Source organism: Hemibagrus wyckioides, linkage group LG19 (assembly GCF_019097595.1).
Source record: "Hemibagrus wyckioides isolate EC202008001 linkage group LG19, SWU_Hwy_1.0, whole genome shotgun sequence".
Lineage (NCBI taxonomy): Eukaryota > Metazoa > Chordata > Actinopteri > Siluriformes > Bagridae > Hemibagrus > Hemibagrus wyckioides.
Window position 1 is genome coordinate 14,145,952 of NC_080728.1, and position 18,866 is coordinate 14,164,817.

Genomic DNA, 18,866 nt, shown 5'->3' on the forward strand with positions numbered 1-18,866 from the left:
AAGTCATCATAAGCATTTATTTTATGTCTGTTGACCTGAAACCAAAATACAGTTGTCTCCATTCAAGAAATCAATCACCACATTTACCACAACACTGACCAGTATCCAGTGAAATACATAAAGGTGGTGAAAATTTGCAGCAATTGAATATATTCAAAATATGCTACTAAATAGGTGATAATAATCAATGTAAATACCAAAAATACTTTTTTTCTAATACCAAAGAAGAATGAAAAAAAAATTAAAAATGAATTTTAATATATGGATGAAACGTTCAGTTGCTCAACATTTGGTAGCCAACTACCAGAACTTTGATCAGTGTTGTTGAAAGTATGCTAATTGTCTGTGTGAATGGAGATATCTGTGTATTTATGTCGTAAGTCCACAGGGTGAAACAAATGCTGGTGACACTAAGTGCTCAAATGCATCTGTTTCTAGCTATTACCCTGATATTCAGTTATAAAAGTGATCTACAAAACTATATTTCAGAGTGGATCATTTACCATAGGAAGATAGCCTGAAGGAAGTTGTGCTTGAATCTACCACTGCTTACCTCTAATTCCAACTCCAATGAATTCACATATATTTGTAAATATATTTTGAGCACAAAGCTTACCTAACGTCACTGGTATGAGCATATTGTGAATAAGAGTCTCAGGATCAGCTCAGTTTTTATGATTACAGCAGTATGTTTTTTATTTTTCAATATGTTTATATGTTCACTGTCATATTTTTCTTCCATCACACCTCATCATACAGACATCATACCTCATCATACCTTGGAAACAACCACCCTGCACATCTCCTACTGATCACACTTGCATGACTCGAATGAACAAATCAACAACAATAAAACAAGATAAAACAAAACAAAATACAATACAATACAATATAATAATAATAATAATAATAATAATACTGCTTATGTAGGGTTCCCAGAGCTGAACAGAACTTTCTGCTTGCCCTTAGCAATGTAAGTTAGTCTTTCCAACCCAATACAGTTCGATATCTCCCTTATCCACATTCTCAAAGATGGCATCTTCATACTCTTCCAGCACAATGCAATCACTATACTCTACTGGCTTGGAGACATCAGGAGTCTAGAAGTTTACTCAGTTTCAGTGTTTGTATAAAGTCCATTGAATGTATTCTAGGAACACAGAGTTTAACATCCAAGGGAATTTTAGTGTTAAATGTATCTGGCAGACATTTTATAATTTCTTTCTAGAAATTTTGAATTTCTGGACATTCCCAACAACAGTGATACACTGTACCTTTCTAATCCAAACATTTAGCACACACATCTGGAATATTAGCAGAGATGATGAAGTTTAACAGGAGTTCTGTACTTTCTTATTAACCATTTACGGTGAAGTAATTAAAACCTCGTATTTATTGTCTGTGTTTTAGGCAACCATTTAACCTCTCTAATGTTGATTCAGTACCATATTTAACCGTTGTGTTGTAATATCTAGTTGTATTTCTGTTCCCTTCCAAGTCTTATTTCTTTTAATTTTGATAAAGGTGGAATACATGTTATATGTTCATATTTTGAAGTAACAGTTTAATTCAGGAGTCTCCAGTCTTTGACAAAATGAAGGTGGCCAGGAGCTACTCGTGTTATATTATTTGCACATCATACATTATTTGTGTGACGTTTTAAAAAAATCTCAATGTCAAACAGTCATATTTTGCAATAAATCATTTTATAAATAAATCAAATTCACATAATCAGCATATTAATGAGTCGAGTTAATTGATTCAACACAACGGGTTTGCTGACTAAACTTATCATCAAAACTTGCAACAGTAGTTGAGTTTGTAGACTTCATCCACTTCTTGAAAGTACATTTTCTCTGCTCAGCTTTCTTTTTTCTTTCTTTGCTTATACTGCCTATTTAAATACATATTAAAATATATTTAGCTTTGGTTTCAAGTTAATTTTCTAATTTTATGATTTCATAGCCACTGAAAAAGCATCCCAGCAGCTGACAGAATATCACCAGCAGTGTGCACAGTATCACAGTGAATTTAACCCAGTATAAAGTGTTTTTGTAGGTTAGTGCAATCTAAGAAAGCTATTATAATCTATTAGTGAAAACTGCAGTGAAATGTTTTTTCACGACTGTCCAGCATGTAAACATTTATAAAAAGTATTTAAGAAAGAGAGATCCATAAAAAATAAAGATAAAAGTAAAACTAGAGTATCTTAAAAGTATAAAAATAGAAAATCAAGTAAATAAAATATAATATAGATAAATAAAATAAAATATAAAAATAGTTGTAAAAATATGAAAATATAGGTGCAAGTAGATAAATATATATATATATATATAATATACACTATATTGCCAAAAGTATTCGCTTACCTGCCTTGACTTGCATATGAACTTAAGTGACATCCCATTCCTAATCCATAGGGTTCAATATGACGTCGGTCCTCCCTTTGCACCTATAACAGCTTCAACTCTTCTGGGAAGGCTGTCCACAAGGTTTAGGAGTGTGTTTATGGGAATTTTTGACCATTCTTCCAGAAGCGCATTTGTGAGGTCACACACTGATGTTGGATGAGAAGGCCTGGCTCTCAGTCTCCGCTCTAATTCATCCCAAAGGTGTTCTATCGGGTTGAGGTCAGGACTCTGTGCAGGCCAGTCAAGTTCATCCACACCAGACTCTGTCATCCATGTCTTTATGGACCTTGCTTTGTGCACTGGTGCACAGTCATGTTGGAAGAGGAAGGGGCCAGCTCCAAACTGTTCCCACAAAGTTGGGAGCATGGAATTGTCCAAAATGTCTTGGTATGCTGAAGTATTAAGAGTTCCTTTCACTGGAACTAAGGGGCCAAGCCCAGCTCCTGAAAAACAACCCCACACCATAATCCCCCCTCCACCAAACTTTACACTTGGCACAATGCAGTCAGACAAGTACCGTTCTCCTGGCAACCGCCAAACCCAGACTCGTCCATCAGATTGCCAGATGGAGAAGCGCGATTGGTCACTCCAGAGAACGCGTCTCCACTGCTCTAGAGTCCAGTGGCGGCGTGCTTTACACCACTGCATCCGACGCTTTGCATTGCACTTGGTGATGTATGACTTGGATGCAGCTGCTCGGCCATGGAAACCCATTCCATGAAGCTCTCTGCGCACTGTTCTTGAGCTAATCTGAAGGCCACATGAAGTTTGGAGGTCTGTAGCGATTGGCTCTGCAGAAAGTTGGCGACCTCTTCGCACTATGCGCCTCAGCATCCGCTGACCCCGCTCCGTCAGTTTACGTGGCCTACCACTTCGTGGCTGAGTTGCTGTCGTTCCCAAACACTTCCACGTTCTTATAATACAGCTGACAGTTGACTATGGAATATTTAGGAGCGAGGAAATTTCACGACTGGATTTGTTGCACAGGTGGCATCCTATCACAGTTCCACGCTGGAATTCACTGAGCTCCTGAGAGCGACCCATTCTTTCACAAATGTTTGTAAAAACAGTCTGCATGCCTAGGTGCTTGATTTTATACACCTGTGGCCATGGAAGTGATTGGAACACCTGATTCTGATTATTTGGATGGGTGAGCGAATACTTTTGGCAATATAGTGTGTATATATATATATATATATATATATATATATATATATATATATATATACATACACTAACAAAGTGGTATACACACATATATACACATAAATGCAGACATGAACGTGATGGGATGTATGTGTTTATGCATATATTGAGGTGATCCAGTGTTTATCATTAAAGTGTCCATGTGCTGGAATAATTGTATAAAGTGACTTGTGCCAGTCCAGTGTCAAAGTGTCTGTTTGTGCAAATGTTCGAGATGAAAAGTGTTGAAAAAAAGCGGAGACAGTCCCTGTATCCATATCAGGTTCTAGGTGTTTCCTGGTTCAGACTCCGAATGGCCTGCGGGAAGAAGCTCCTCCTCATTCTCTGTTTGTTTGCCTTCATGGAGCGGAAGCGTTTCCCTGAATGCAACAGAGAAAAGAGTCCATTGTTGGGATGGCTGAGGTCCTTCACAATCTTCCTGGCTCTGATCCGGCACCGCTTGCTGTAGATGTCCTGCAGGTCAGGGAGCTCGGTGTGGATGGTACATTCAGCTGAACACACCACTCTCTGGAGGGCTCGTCTGTTCTGCATGGTGCTGTTCCCGAACCAGGAAGTGATGCTACCCGTCAGGACGCTCTCAATGGTGCAGGTGTAAAAAGTCTTTAGCACCTAATGGATTAGTCATGTCATGCTGACCTGACGTCATAGGAATGGTAAAATAAATAAATAGACAAGTGTCCCCAGTGGAAATTACGCCCCTGGCTTTTGTCCACTATGACATCACATTTAACATAGTTAACACCGGCTGAAACTAAAGCTCTCTGGCCAAAATGAATAATTTTGTTTGCAAAATGCTCTAACACTCACAACTACAAAAAATGTGAACATGGGCCAAACAGCTGATGTTGTTGCAAAACTGAGAGTGGACAATCCAAAACTGATAGACATTCAGTGTATGGGTCACAGACTGGAGCTGGCACTTCTTGGGGTTTTGAAAGAGGTGAGCTTAGTGAGTCGTGTAAATGACACTTTGCATTTGATAGCCCAAAGAGCCACAGAGAACTTAAGACAGTTCGTGAAGAATTTGAATCTAGGTTCTACAAACCAAAGCCACATGCAACCATAAAGAACAATTCAGACAGATAAAGTATGTTTTTTTGTTTATTATAATTTTGTTCATTTGCAGTTCATACATTTCATGCTCAATGATGCTCAAGCTGTCCGTAGAGGGTTGCCTCTGCCAAATTCTTAGTGCTAAAGGAAACAAGATAATAGAAATATTCAGTCATGTAGTCTTAGCTGTGATGCAAAACTGGTGTTTCACAAATATACATTCAAGTCTTCAAAATTTCACAAGAAAGAAGTAGTTTATCAGATTTTTTTTCTACAAATATTTCCTCTGAACATTCTAGAGTCGTTCGCTCTGAAGGCCATGTGACAAGGTTAGTCTTCATAAATAGTTGTTACACCATTTGTAGAAAGCTATTATAGCATTGTAATGCAGACTGTATCGTAATTGCAAGCTGTGTTAAGATAAACAATAAGAAGAACTTACACCATATAAAATTAAACCCTTGCATACACCAATTGTTTCAGGGGTTGTTTAGGCAGCACACTGATAAATCTGACATTTCAGAGAGGAGCACAGGAAAGCCAAAAACAGTGAGAGACTAGTGTGGACTGGCAAGATTTGTAAGCTGACAGTCTTGGATCTTTCATTCATGTAAACACTCACGTAAACAATATACATGCATACAAGGTCTATTAAAAACAAACCGTTCTATATCCTTATAGCTTTGTTAAGGAATCATATGGTTTCTCTCTCTGAGGCATGGCACTGACAAGCCCTCAAAAATGTCATTCTCCAGCTAATACTTTTAATGATGGTGAGTGAGAGCTGTTGGATTTTATCTCATTCATCTGTATTATCTGTCATGTTTTTGGCTCCAATAGGTGAGGCCCTGTGGCTATCTAAAGAAAATCACTCTCTGAAAAGGTGCAGGATATCAATATACCTCTAAACTTCAACATTTTCAAAGCCAGATATTAGCCTGAAGGTTTAATATTAATCATAAATTATATAATTTTATAATTATATAAATTATAATATTAATCTCCTTAGATTTATTTGTCCAACTATTTTATGGTGAAGCTTTTATGGGGTAAAAAACAAATTACAGTTAAATCGACTGATGGCAGGCAAGGAGGTACTGAGTTATGTTGTTTCCTTCATTGTTCCTACCCTTCTGGAGCTGGTCTTGGGTCCCCATCATCTTCATCTGACTCTGTGTCATCAGAATCATCCTCCTCATCATCATCATCCTCTTCATCAGTTTCAGCTGGTTCACATGGTCTAGCAGGTGGTCCTGTCTTTTTTTGCTGTGAAATTTCACCATGAATTAAAAGAAGGTTCATTTTATCGATTCACACTCAATGCTTTAAATCTTAGAATCTTTGTACAAGGGTCAATACTAGCCTAAAATCGTTTAATGTGATGAATGTGTGCAGTAAAAAATGACAGGTCAAGCATGAGAATGAAGAACACATACGAAACCAATTTTCTTAAGGCTTGCAGAGAGTTTTCTTGGGTACTAAAGGAATGTCTGGATTGAATCTGTATCTGATGACACTCAAACTCTGATGTTGGTATCATATTGTTAGTATTTTTTGTTTCATGTGAATCTCCTGCAGCTTATAGCAGACTCATTTACCTTGGTACTGTCTTCAGACTCATCACTGCTACTATTTCATTCATGTAAACACTCACGTAAACAATATACATGGAATTAGGTTTCACACATTAATGAAAGTGTTTCAAAACCAACCTTGCCCAAAAGCTCTTCAAAATCAGGTGGCCATTCTTGCATCAGGGTATCAATGTCTGGCATGGGTCTGAGGAAGACATTAAGGCATTACTTTCTTTCTTGAGTTATAGATTGAAATTTGTTTGTGTGGAACAGCTGTGCCAGCTGAACCAGTTTGTTGTGGGACAGCGTTTGTTCAAGCTTGTGTATCCAGTATTGTGTGTACTGTAAGTGAATGTTTGTTATAATTTATAGTGTGTTACTGCAAGCTGTAAATCACTGTGTGCTAGTGTTTGTACCTGGTGTAAAGTACTGTGGCTGGAGGTTTGGAGCGATGGAGTTGACTGATGCTATCTATCCAGTCATCAATAGCTTTTGGGTTTTTCTGTGCACTCTCAATACTCTTCACCTTCACTTCCTATTAAAGATATTTTTATTGTGTGTGAGGAATGAGGACTTATCAACGTGCACAATACAACACAAACTAGCTTCTTTAAATAATGCTTCTGTATATATCAAACAGTTTGAAATTCATTTCTACACTGTATTTCAGATGAACTGTTTGTGAGTGTGTGTGTGTCCTCACAGTGACATTGTGCTGTTTACGGTTCTCAGAAAGCCACGGGGAGAGCACCGTTGGGTCTGATTGCTTAGCACATGGTTTGTCCATCACAGTGGTCTGTGTTGTGTATCTGAAAGGAAGAGACATTCATATTAATCCATTTTCATGTTAGATTATATGAAAAATGTTTGAACATGGATTTCAATTTGCTTCCATCACTGTTCCTACCCTTCTGGAGCTGGTCTTGGGTCCCCATCATCTTCATCTGACTCTGTGTCATCAGAATCATCCTCCTCATCATCATCATCTTCATCAGTTTCAGCTGGTTCACATGGTCTAGCAGGTGGTCCTGTCTTTTTTTGCTGTGAAATTTAACCATGAATTAAAAGAAGGTTCATTTTATCGATTCACACTCAATGCTTCAAATCTTAGAATCTTTGTACAAGGGTCAATACTAGCCTAAAATCATTTAATGTGGTTAATGTGTGCAGTAAAAAATGACAGATCAAGAATGAGAATGAAGAAAACATACAAAACCAATTTTCTTAAGGCTTGCAGAGAGTTTTCTTGGGTACTAAAGGAATGTCTGGATTGAATCTGTATCTGATGACACTCAAACTCTGATGTTGGTATCATATTATTAGTATTTTTTTTTTCATATGAATCTCCTGCAGCTTATAGCAGACTCATTTACCTTGGTACTGTCTTCAGACTCATCACTGCTACTATTTCATTCATGTAAACACTCACGTAAACAATATACATGGAATTAGGTTTCACACATTAATGAAAGTGTTTCAAAACCAACCTTGCCCAAAAGCTCTTCAAACTCAGGTGGCCATTCCTGCATCAGGGTATCAGTGTCTGGCATGGGTCTGAGGAAGACATTAAGGCATTACTTTCTTTCTTGAGTTATAGATTGAAATTTGTTTGTGTGGAACAGCTGTGCCAGCTGAACCAGTTTGTTGTGGGACAGTGTTTGTTCAAGCTTGTGTATCCAGTATTGTGTGTACTGTAAGTGAATGTTTGTTATAATTTATAGTGTGTTACTGCAAGCTGTAAATCACTGTGTGCTAGTGTTTGTACCTGGTGTAAAGTACTGTGGCTGGAGGTTTGGAGCGATGGAGTTGACTGATGCTATCTATCCAGTCATCAATAGCTTTTGGGTTCTTCTGTGCACTCTTGATACTCTTCACCTTCACTTCCTATTAAAGATATTTTTATTGTATGTGTGAGGAATGAGGACTTATCAACGTGCACAATACAACACAAACTAGCTTCTTTAAATAATGCTTCTGTATATATCAAACAGTTTGAAATTCATTTCTACACTGTATTTCAGATGAACTGTTTGTGAGTGTGTGTGTGTCCTCACAGTGACATTGTGCTGTTTACGGTTCTCAGAAAGCCACGGGGAGAGCACCGTTGGGTCTGATTGCTTAGCACATGGTTTATCCATCACAGTGGTCTGTGTTGTGTATCTGAAAGGAAGAGACATTTATATTAATCCATTTTCATGTTAGATTATATGAAAAATGTTTGAACATGGATTTCAATTTGTTTCCATCACTGTTCCTACCGTTCTGGAGCTGGTCTTGGGGCCCCATAATCTTCATCTGATTCTGTGTCATCAGAATCATCCTCCTCATCATCATCATCCTCTTCATCAGTTTCAGCTGGTTCACATGGTCTAGCAGATAGTCCTGTCTTTTTTTGCTGTGAAATTTCACCATGATTTAAAAGAAGGTTCATTTTATTGATTCACACTCAATGCTTTAAATCTTAGAATCTTTGTACAAGGGTCAATACTAGCCTAAAATCGTTTAATGTGATGAATGTGTGCAGTAAAAAATGACAGGTCAAGCATGAGAATGAAGAACACATACGAAACCAATTTTCTTAAGGCTTGCAGAGAGTTTTCTTGGGTACTAAAGGAATGTCTGGATTGAATCTGTATCTGATGACACTCAAACTCTGATGTTGGTATCAAATTATTAGTATTTTTTCTTTTATGTGAATCTCCTGCAGCTTATAGCAGACTCATTTACCTTGGTACTGTCTTCAGACTCATCACTGCTACTATTTCATTCATGTAAACACTCACGTAAACAATATACATGGAATTAGGTTTCACACATTAATGAAAGTGTTTCAAAACCAACCTTGCCCAAAAGCTCGTCAAACTCAGGTGGCCATTCCTGCATCAGGGTATCAATGTCTGGCATGGGTCTGAGGAAGACATTAAGGCATTACTTACTTTCTTGAGTTATAGATTGAAATTTGTTTGTGTGGAACAGCTGTGCCAGCTGAACCAGTTTGTTGTGGGACAGTGTTTGTTCAAGCTTGTGTATCCAGTATTGTGTGTACTGTAAGTGAATGTTTGTTATAATTTATAGTGTGTTACTGCAAGCTGTAAATCAGTGTGCTAGTGTTTGTACCTGGTGTAAAGTACTGTGGCTGGAGGTTTGTAGCGATGGAGTTGACTGATGCTATCTATCCAGTCATCTTCATCTTCATCTGATTCTGTGTCATCAGAATCATCCTCCTCCTCCTCATCATCCTCTTCATCAGTTTCAGCTGGTTCACATGGTCTAGCAGGTGGTCCTGTCTTTTTTTGCTGTGAAATTTCACCATGAATTAAAAGAAGGTTCATTTTATCCATTCACACTCAATGCTTTAAATCTTAGAATGTTTGTACAAGGGTCGATACTAGCCTAAAATCATTTAATGTGATGAATGTGTGCAGTAAAAAATGACAGGTCAAACATGAGAATGAAGAACACATACGAAACCAATTTTCTTAAGGTTTGCAGAGAGTTTTCTTGGGTGCTAAAGGAATGTCTGGATTGAATCTGTATCTCATGACACTCAAACTCTGATGCTGGTATCATATTATTGGTATTTTTTCTTTTATGTGAATCTCCTGCAGTTTATAGCAGACTCATTTACCTTGATACTGTCTTCAGACTCATCACTGCTACTATTGGCCATGCTTTTCAGCTGCTGTTGGCTTGTGTTCCTTAAGACTGGAAACATAACACTATACTTTAGCAATGCTGGAAATGTTTCACATTGAAATCGTACAGCATTAAGAGCCTCAGCTGACCTGCTTGCCATGGAGTAGGTGCGTACGAACTGGCCACCTCTCCTGAGTCATTGATGTCCAGAGTCTTGTTGTTGGGCGACTTAGCAATAAGCTCAGGCTGAAAACATCACACAAAAATTAAATTAAACAGCATAGCCAGCTGACACATTCGCTACTAACAGTTAGACAACATTGACAGCTGGCTCGAGAGCTAACTTAGTTATGTGCAACAAAAAAAATGTGCGTTGAGAGGAGCACAGGAAAGCCAAAGAATTAAAACAAACCTGGAAGTTTCTGATTTCAGAATAAAGTGAGAACAGGACATGGAGAGACTGGATTCGGCTCTCGTATACTGGAATGTCCAAGATACCTATAGAAATTCATCTATTAAAATTATATTATAAAGCAGATCGTAAAAAAATTAAATAAAATAAAGACAGTTTAACTAACCGCAAATTGTGTCGATGTACTCTTCCAGGTCACAGTCAATATCTGCTGTGGGGAGGTTCAGCTGTGAGAGAGAGAGAGAGAGAGAGAGAGAGAGAGAGAGACTGATTCTACTGTACATTCATTTTGTGTGATGTTACTGAAAAATACACTTCATAAACATGAAATATCCTTGTTTAAAAACAGTGAGACACTAGTGTGGACTGGCAAGATTTGTAAGCTGACAGTCTTGGATCTTTCATTCATGTAAACAATATACATGGAATTAGGTTTCACACATTAATGAAAGTGTTTCAAAACCAACCTTGCCCAAAAGCTCTTCAAACTCAGGTGGCCATTCTTGCATCAGGGTATCAGTGTCTGGCATGGGTCTGAGGAAGACATTAAGGCATTACTTTCTTTCTTGAGTTATAGATTGAAATTTCGTTTGTTGTGGGACAGTGTTTGTTCAAGCTTATGTATCCTGTATTGTGTGTACTGTAAGTGAATGTTTGTTATAAATTATAGTGTGTTACTGCAAGCTGTAAATCACTGTGTGCTAGTGTTTGTACCTGGTGTAAAGTACTGTGGCTGGAGGTTTGGAGCGATGGAGTTGACTGACGCTATCTATCCAGTCATCAATAGCTTTTGGGTTCTTCTGTGCACTCTCGATACTCTTCACCTTCACTTCCTATTAAAGATATTTTTATTGTGTGTGTGAAGAATGAGGACTTATCAACGTGCACAATACAACACAAACTAGCTTCTTTAAATAATGCTTCTGTATATATCAAAGAGTTTGAAATTCATTTCTACACTGTATTTCAGATGAACTGTTCGTGAGTGTGTGTGTGTCCTCACAGTGACATTGTGCTGTTTACGGTTCTCAGAAAGCCACGGGGAGAGCACCGTTGGGTCTGATTGCTTAGCACATGGTTTATCCATCACAGTGGTCTGTGGTGTGTATCTGAAAGGAAGAGACATTCATATTAATCCATTTTCATGTTAGATTATATGAAAAATGTTTGAACATGAATTTCAATTTGTTTCCATCACTGTTCCTACCGTTCTGGAGCTGGTCTTGGGGCCCCATAATCTTCATCTGATTCTGTGTCATCAGAATCATCCTCCTCATCATCATCATCCTCTTCATCAGTTTCAGCTGGTTCACATGGTCTAGCAGGTGGTCCTGTCTTTTTTTGCTGTGAAATTTCACCATGATTTAAAAGAAGGTTCATTTTATCGATTCACACTCAATGCTTTAAATCTTAGAATCTTTGTACAAGGGTCAATACTAGCCTAAAATCGTTTAATGTGATGAATGTGTGCAGTAAAAAATGACAGGTCAAGCATGAGAATGAAGAACACATACGAAACCAATTTTCTTAAGGCTTGCAGAGAGTTTTCTTGGGTACTAAAGGAATGTCTGGATTGAATCTGTATCTGATGACACTCAAACTCTGATGTTGGTGTGATATTATTAGTATTTTTTCTTTCATGTGAATCTCCTGCAGCTTATAGCAGACTCATTTACCTTGGTACTGTCTTCAGACTCATCACTGCTACTATTTCGTTCATGTAAACACTCACGTAAACAATATACATGGAATTAGGTTTGACACATTAATGAAAGTGTTTCAAAACCAACCTTGCCCAAAAGCTCGTCAAACTCAGGTGGCCATTCCTGCATCAGGGTATCAATGTCTGGCATGGGTCTGAGGAAGACATTAAGGCATTACTTACTTTCTTGAGATATAGATTGAAATTTGTTTGTGTGGAACAGCTGTGCCAGCTGAACCAGTTTGTTGTGGGACAGTGTTTGTTCAAGCTTGTGTATCCAGTATTGTGTGTACTGTAAGTGAATGTTTGTTATAATTTATAGTGTGTTACTGCAAGCTGTAAATCACTGTGTGCTAGTGTTTGTACCTGGTGTAAAGTACTGTGGCTGGAGGTTTGGAGCGATGGAGTTGACTGATGCTATCTATCCAGTCATCAATAGCTTTTGGGTTCTTCTGTGCACTCTCGATACTCTTCACCTTCACTTCCTATTAAAGATATTTTTATTGTGTGTGTGAGGAATGAGGACTTATCAACGTGCACAATACAACACAAACTAGCTTCTTTAAATAATGCTTCTGTATATATCAAACAGTTTGAAATTCATTTCTACATTGTATTTCAGATGAAGTGTTTGTGAGTGTGTGTGTGTCCTCACAGTGACATTGTGCTGTTTACGGTTCTCAGAAAGCCACGGGGAGAGCACCGTTGGGTCTGATTGTTTAGCACATGGTTTGTCCATCACAGTGGTCTGTGGTGTGTATCTGAAAGGAAGAGACATTTATATTAATCCATTTTCATGTTAGATTATATGAAAAATGTTTGAACATGGATTTCAATTTGTTTCCATCACTGTTCCTACCGTTCTGGAGCAGTTCTTGGCTCCCCATCATCTTCATCTGACTCTGTCTCGTCAGAATCCTCCTCCTCCTCCTCATCATCCTCTTCATCATGTTTAGTTGGCGTACAAGGGTCAATACTAGCCTAAAATCGTTTTATGTGATGAATGTGTGCAGTAAAAAATGACAGGTCAAGCATGAGAATGAAGAACACATACAAAACCAATTTTCTTAAGGTTTGCAGAGAGTTTGCTTGCGTACTAAAGGAATGTCTGGATTGAATCTGTATCTGATGACACTCAAACTCTGATGTTGGTATCATATTATTGGTATTTTTAATTTTATGTGAATCTCCTGCAGTTTATAGCAGACTCATTTACCTTGGTACTGTCTTCAGACTCATCACTGCTACTATTGGCCATGCTTTTCAGCTGCTGTTGGCTTGTGTTCCTTAAGACTGGAAACATAACACTATACTTTAGCAATGCTGGAAATGTTTCACACTGAAATCATACAGCATTAAGAGCCTCAGCTGACCTGCTTGCCATGGAGTAGGTGCGTACAAACTGGCCACCTCTCCTGAGTCATTGATGTCCAGAGTCTTGTTGTTGGGCGACTTAGCAATAAGCTCAGGCTGAAAACGTCACACACAAATTAAATTGAACAGCATAGCCAGCTGACACATTCGCTACTAACAGTTAGACAACATTGACAGCTGGCTCGAGAGCTAACTTAGTTTTGTGCAACGAAAAAAAATGTGCGTTGAGAGGAGCACAGGAAAGCCAAAGAATTAAAACAAACCTGGAAGTTTCTGATTTCAGAATAAAGTGAGAACAGGACATGGAGAGACTGGATTCGGCTCTCGTATACTGGAATGTCCAAGATACCTATAGAAATTCATCTATTAAAATTATATTATAAAGCAGATCGTAAAAAAATTAAATAAAATAAGGACAATTTAACTAACCGCAAATTGTGTCGATGTACTCTTCCAGGTCACAGTCAATATCTGCTGTGGGGAGGTTCAGCTGTGAGAGAGAGAGAAAGAGAGAGAGAGAGAGAGAGAGAGAGAGAGACTGATTCTACTGTACATTCATTTTGTGTGATGTTACTGAAAAATACACTTCATAAACATGAAATATCCTTGTTTAAAAACAGTGAGACACTAGTGTGGACTGGCAAGATTTGTAAGCTGACAGTCTTGGATCTTTCATTCATGTAAACAATATACATGGAATTAGGTTTCACACATTAATGAAAGTGTTTCAAAACCAACCTTGCCCAAAAGCTCTTCAAACTCAGGTGGCCATTCTTGCATCAGGGTATCAGTGTCTGGCATGGGTCTGAGGAAGACATTAAGGCATTACTTACTTTCTTGAGTTATAGATTGAAATTTCGTTTGTTGTGGGACAGTGTTTGTTCAAGCTTATGTATCCTGTATTGTGTGTACTGTAAGTGAATGTTTGTTATAATTTATAGTGTGTTACTGCAAGCTGTAAATCACTGTGTGCTAGTGTTTGTACCTGGTGTACAGAACTGTGGCTGGAGGTTTGGAGCGATGGAGTTCACTGACGCTATCTATCCAGTCATCAATAGCTTTTGGGTTCTTCTGTGCACTCTCGATACTCTTCACCTTCACTTCCTATTAAAGATATTTTTATTGTGTGTGTGAGGAATGAAGACTTATCAACGTGCACAATACAACACAAACTAGCTTCTTTAAATAATGCTTCTGTATATATCAAACAGTTTGAAATTCATTTCTACACTGTATTTCAGATGAACTGTTTGTGAGTGTGTGTGTGTCCTCACAGCGACATTGTGCTGTTTACTGTTCTCAGAAAGCCCCATGGAGAGCACCACTGGGTCTGATTGCTTAGCACATGGTTCATCCAACACTACCAAGCCCAGACCATCCACCTTCCCATCCGGCCGAGGAACCTTGACACATACAGTAGTTTTAACAGCAATCCTCGTACATTTCTTTTAATCCACATGAACAGTACATTGGCGTAAAACATATAATGTTTACATTTTATTATTATCATTAGTAGTAGTAGTAGTAATAGTAGTAGTAGTATCCACTTACTTTAAGGAAAGCATCAATGTCGCCTACAGCTGGAATGAAGTCTGGAATAAAAGGCTTCAGCTTATGATCCAGTTCAATGTTCTGAGGTGTGTATCTGAAAGGAAGAAACATTTATATTAATCCATTTTCATGTTAAGATTATAAGAAAAATGTTTGAACATGCATTTCAATGTTTAAGTAATGTTCCATCACTTCAGAACCACAATGTCTATGGTTTATGTCGAACTGTGTAGGAACATTCGCACAGCTTACCGTGTGATGAACTGGAAAATGTCTTTTATATCTGATGAGACATGGAGATGGTCATAATCTGATGGATCATATGCCCTGTAGGGAGACATACCCCCACACAATGATGACTGCAGATCCTATGCTCCAGTTTCATTTTACATCTATATCACAATCTGATTAATTTCTAAACCCACTGCATACAAGGTCTATTAAAAACAAACCGTTCTATATCCTTATAGCTTTGTTAAGGAATCATATGGTTTCTCTCTCTGAGGCATGGCACCGACAAGCCCTCAAAAACATCATTCTCCAGCTAGTACTTTAAATGACGGTGAGTGAGAGCTGTTGTAATTTTATCTCATTCATCTGTATTATCTGTCATTTTTTTGGCTCCAATAGGTGAGGCCCTGTGGCCTTCTAAAGAAAATCACTCTCTGAAAAGGTGCGGGATATCAATATACCTCTAAACTTCAACATTTTCAAAGCCAGATGTTAGCCTGAATGTTTAATACTAATCATAATCTGTACAAAACACCACAAATCACCTGCCTTTATGGTGAAGCTTTTATGGGGAAAAAAACAAATTACAGTTAAATCTGATGGCAGGCAAGGAGTTACTGACTTATGTTGTTTCCTTCACTGTTCCTACCCTTCTGGAGCTGGTCTTGGCTCCCCATCATCTTCATCTGACTCTGTGTCATCAGAATCCTCTTCATCATCATCCTCTTCATCATAATCCTCATCATCAGTTTCAGCTGGTTCACATGGTCTAGCAGGTGGTCCTGTCTTTTTTTGCTGTGAAATTTCACCATGAATTAAAAGAAGGTTCATTTTATCCATTCACACTCAATGCTTTAAATCTCAGAATCTTTGTACAAGGGTCGATACAAGCCTAAAATCGTTTAATGTGATGAATGTGTGCAGTAAAAAATGACAGGTCAAGCAGGATAATGAAGAACACATACGAAACCAATTTTCTTAAGGCTTGCAGAAAGTTTGCCTGGGTACTAAAGGAATGTCTGGATCAAATCAGTATACGATGACACTCAAACTCTGATGTTGGTATCATATTATTGGCATTTTTTTTTCTTTTATGCGATCTCCTGCAGCTTATAGCAGACTCATTTACCTTGATACTGTCTTCAGACTCATCATTGCCACTACTGGCCATGTAATTCAGCTGCTGTAGGCTTGTGTTCCTTAAGACTGGAAACATAACAATATACTTTAGCAATGCTGGAAATGTTTAGCATTGAAATGTACAGCATTAAGAGCCTCAGCTGACCTGCTTGCCGTGGAGTACGTGTGTCCAAACTGGCCAGCTCTTCTGAGTTGCTGATGTCCAGAGTCTCGTCGTAGGGCTGGTTATCAAGAAGCTCAGGCTGAAAACGTCACACAGACATGTTTTTAAATGTCACACTGCAGTAAACATAAAAGACCAATACTTATTTACGTGTTAGAGCCAAACTAAAACTAACATTAACAAATGAATACACTATGTGAATTTCAGTAGATACAAGCTTCGTAATATCTAAAGTATCTGCTATTACTCATACAGTATGTACCATTTATCAGGTCTATACTGTCAACTGTAGAAAGGGATGAAACAAACAGTTTGAAAGAGGTGAGCTTTGTGAGTCGTGTAAATGACACTGCATTTGATAGCCCACAGAGCCACAGAGAACTTAAGACAGTTTGTGAAGAATTTGCAAAGCCACATGCAACCATAAAGAATAATTCAGACAGATAAAGTATGTTTTGTTTAATTTATTATTATTTTCTTCAGTTGCAGTTCATGCATTTCATGTAAAAAGTCTGGCGAGTAAAATAAAACATTTACTAGCCAGTGGCGACTCAAACTTTTGTAAAGGTGATATTGGATATTTTGGACACAATTTTTTTCAGTATACAAAATATATCTAAGATTTCTCATGCTTTGTCATAATAAGCCATAAAATCTTCACATTCATATGTATATAATGTTTATCCAACTTTCAGATCCAAGAGATGATCACTTTACAACCTTCTTATCTGGAACTCCTCACTGATCCAGAGAGTATGATACTTCCTCATTTACACCAATATTTTAAAAGTCAACATTTTCAACTGGTCTACCAAAATCAGTAAAGATAGCAATCTGACATACTGACTGACCACAACAGCTCTCTGAATGCAGTGAGATCATGTGACAATCACGTGACTAGGCGATGCTTAAGTACTCACTATAGCAGGCTAGTTAAGCAATAACACGAAATGGCATACATACATGAAATAAACCACTGATTCATTACTGACCATTTCACATGTAACGAGTGAAATAAGATGTGGCTCCTTTAAGATCAGCAAGCTGTTTTTGTTTTTGTTGTGAACAGTCTGCAGTCACTTGAGCCTCGAGTACCGCATGTGTGCCGGATGTCCAGTGTTTTTATTTTCATTTCTGTTTGCTTATTTAAGTTGTGTTCTTTAAATAAGTAACGCTGTGTCCAGTAGAATACAGCTCGAGATGTGAAGTGCTGTCTGATTACTGCTGCAACTTGAATTGGAGCGATCCCATACGTTAATGCTAACTCAGCGCGTTACATACACACAGAAAAGGACAACATCTCTCACAGCAGCGTTTGGATCAAGTATAAAAATAAGAAAGAACTTTAATTAAAAATCGTTTTTTACCTCATAGTCCTCAGACTGGATTTTCTTATAGGTGCTGAACTTCAAGTTCCACCTCTTAGCTTGCAGCTTCTTGAAAAAGGGCATTTCAGCTGTCGAGGTAAACTATAATCCTTTATAGAAACGTATATAGAAGTTATATTTATATATTTATAAATACTTTACGCATTCAAAAACGAGGTCACTTGATAAAACTTCGTGATCTTCGTGTGGTCAACGCAGGTGTGTTTGTCGCTCTGACGTTGCTAACGTTCTAAATTCTCGTTCTGATTCTGATGACGTGGGCGTCGCTAGGCATTTTGGGGGGCTTTAGCCCCCCCCCTAACATTTCTACTCAGCCCCCATAAGCCTCCATAAACTCTACACAAATTCGTGATCGCCTCAGTCCCCTTTAAATTTCATATGAAAACGGCGGCAGACTTCGGCTCTTCCCCGTCTTTCAGCGCGTTCTTCAATCCGCAGACCGCGGCAAGGATCAGAGGACGTGTGTGTGTGCGCGCGCGCACATGTGCAATACAATAGAATGCTGCAATAAGTTTACCGTCCTATCGTGTTAGTAAAACGTTTATTTTATTTTATTTTATTTATTTTTTATTTTTTACCCTCATTGGGGTCTGAGCCATCAACCCCCCCCCCCCTTTAAATTCCGTGAAATGACAAAAAAAAGTCACATTTATGGGCCTTTCATGCACATTAAAATTTCACAAAATAAACATTATGTATCAGGGTTAATTTGCCCTGATTGAACAAGAGGAATTAGTCACTGAGTCCAGACTTATGTGAATACACTAGTACATACTGTCACTAGTTTATCTTGAGGACTCCAAGCTGACATGATCCTCTCTGCAGCCAGAAAACATACCCAAAGCAAATGTTAGATTGCTACAGTGTTTGAGCATGTTGCCTACACAGAGATAAACAGCCTTCTAGTTCTTCAAAAAGTGGTTCAAAGTTGTTCAACTTTGCTCCGATGAACTACACATTGAAGATGGCACCCTTTAATATAGTTTTGCAGGCCACTTTCATGATTGATGAATGAAAGAGACACA

At 38.2% G+C, this 18,866-nt stretch overlaps 1 protein-coding gene across 1 annotated transcript; it reads right to left on the minus strand.

Annotated features, from left to right (window-relative positions):
* Window positions 1-13,308: 13,308 nt before the first annotated feature.
* On the minus strand, window positions 13,309-17,675 carry LOC131370479 (intraflagellar transport protein 46 homolog). The gene is made up of 12 exons (XM_058417823.1): window positions 17,446-17,675; window positions 16,436-16,532; window positions 16,280-16,356; window positions 15,800-15,945; window positions 15,172-15,246; window positions 14,920-15,013; window positions 14,643-14,771; window positions 14,354-14,472; window positions 14,107-14,173; window positions 13,798-13,858; window positions 13,632-13,717; window positions 13,309-13,464 (listed from the first exon to the last, which is right to left on the minus strand). Exons 1-12 carry the CDS (start codon window positions 17,446-17,448, stop codon window positions 13,309-13,311), a joined length of 1,110 nt encoding a protein of 369 aa, XP_058273806.1. The 5' UTR covers window positions 17,449-17,675.
* Window positions 17,676-18,866: the final 1,191 nt, after the last annotated feature.

Coding starts and splice junctions, on each gene's coding strand:
- LOC131370479 (XM_058417823.1), bottom strand. Junction 15,247..15,799: donor CCAAGACCAGCTCCAGAAGG/GTAGGAACAGTG, acceptor GTCTCCCTACAG/GGCATATGATCCATCAGATT. Junction 13,718..13,797: donor GTACATCGACACAATTTGCG/GTTAGTTAAATT, acceptor GAATTTCTATAG/GTATCTTGGACATTCCAGTA.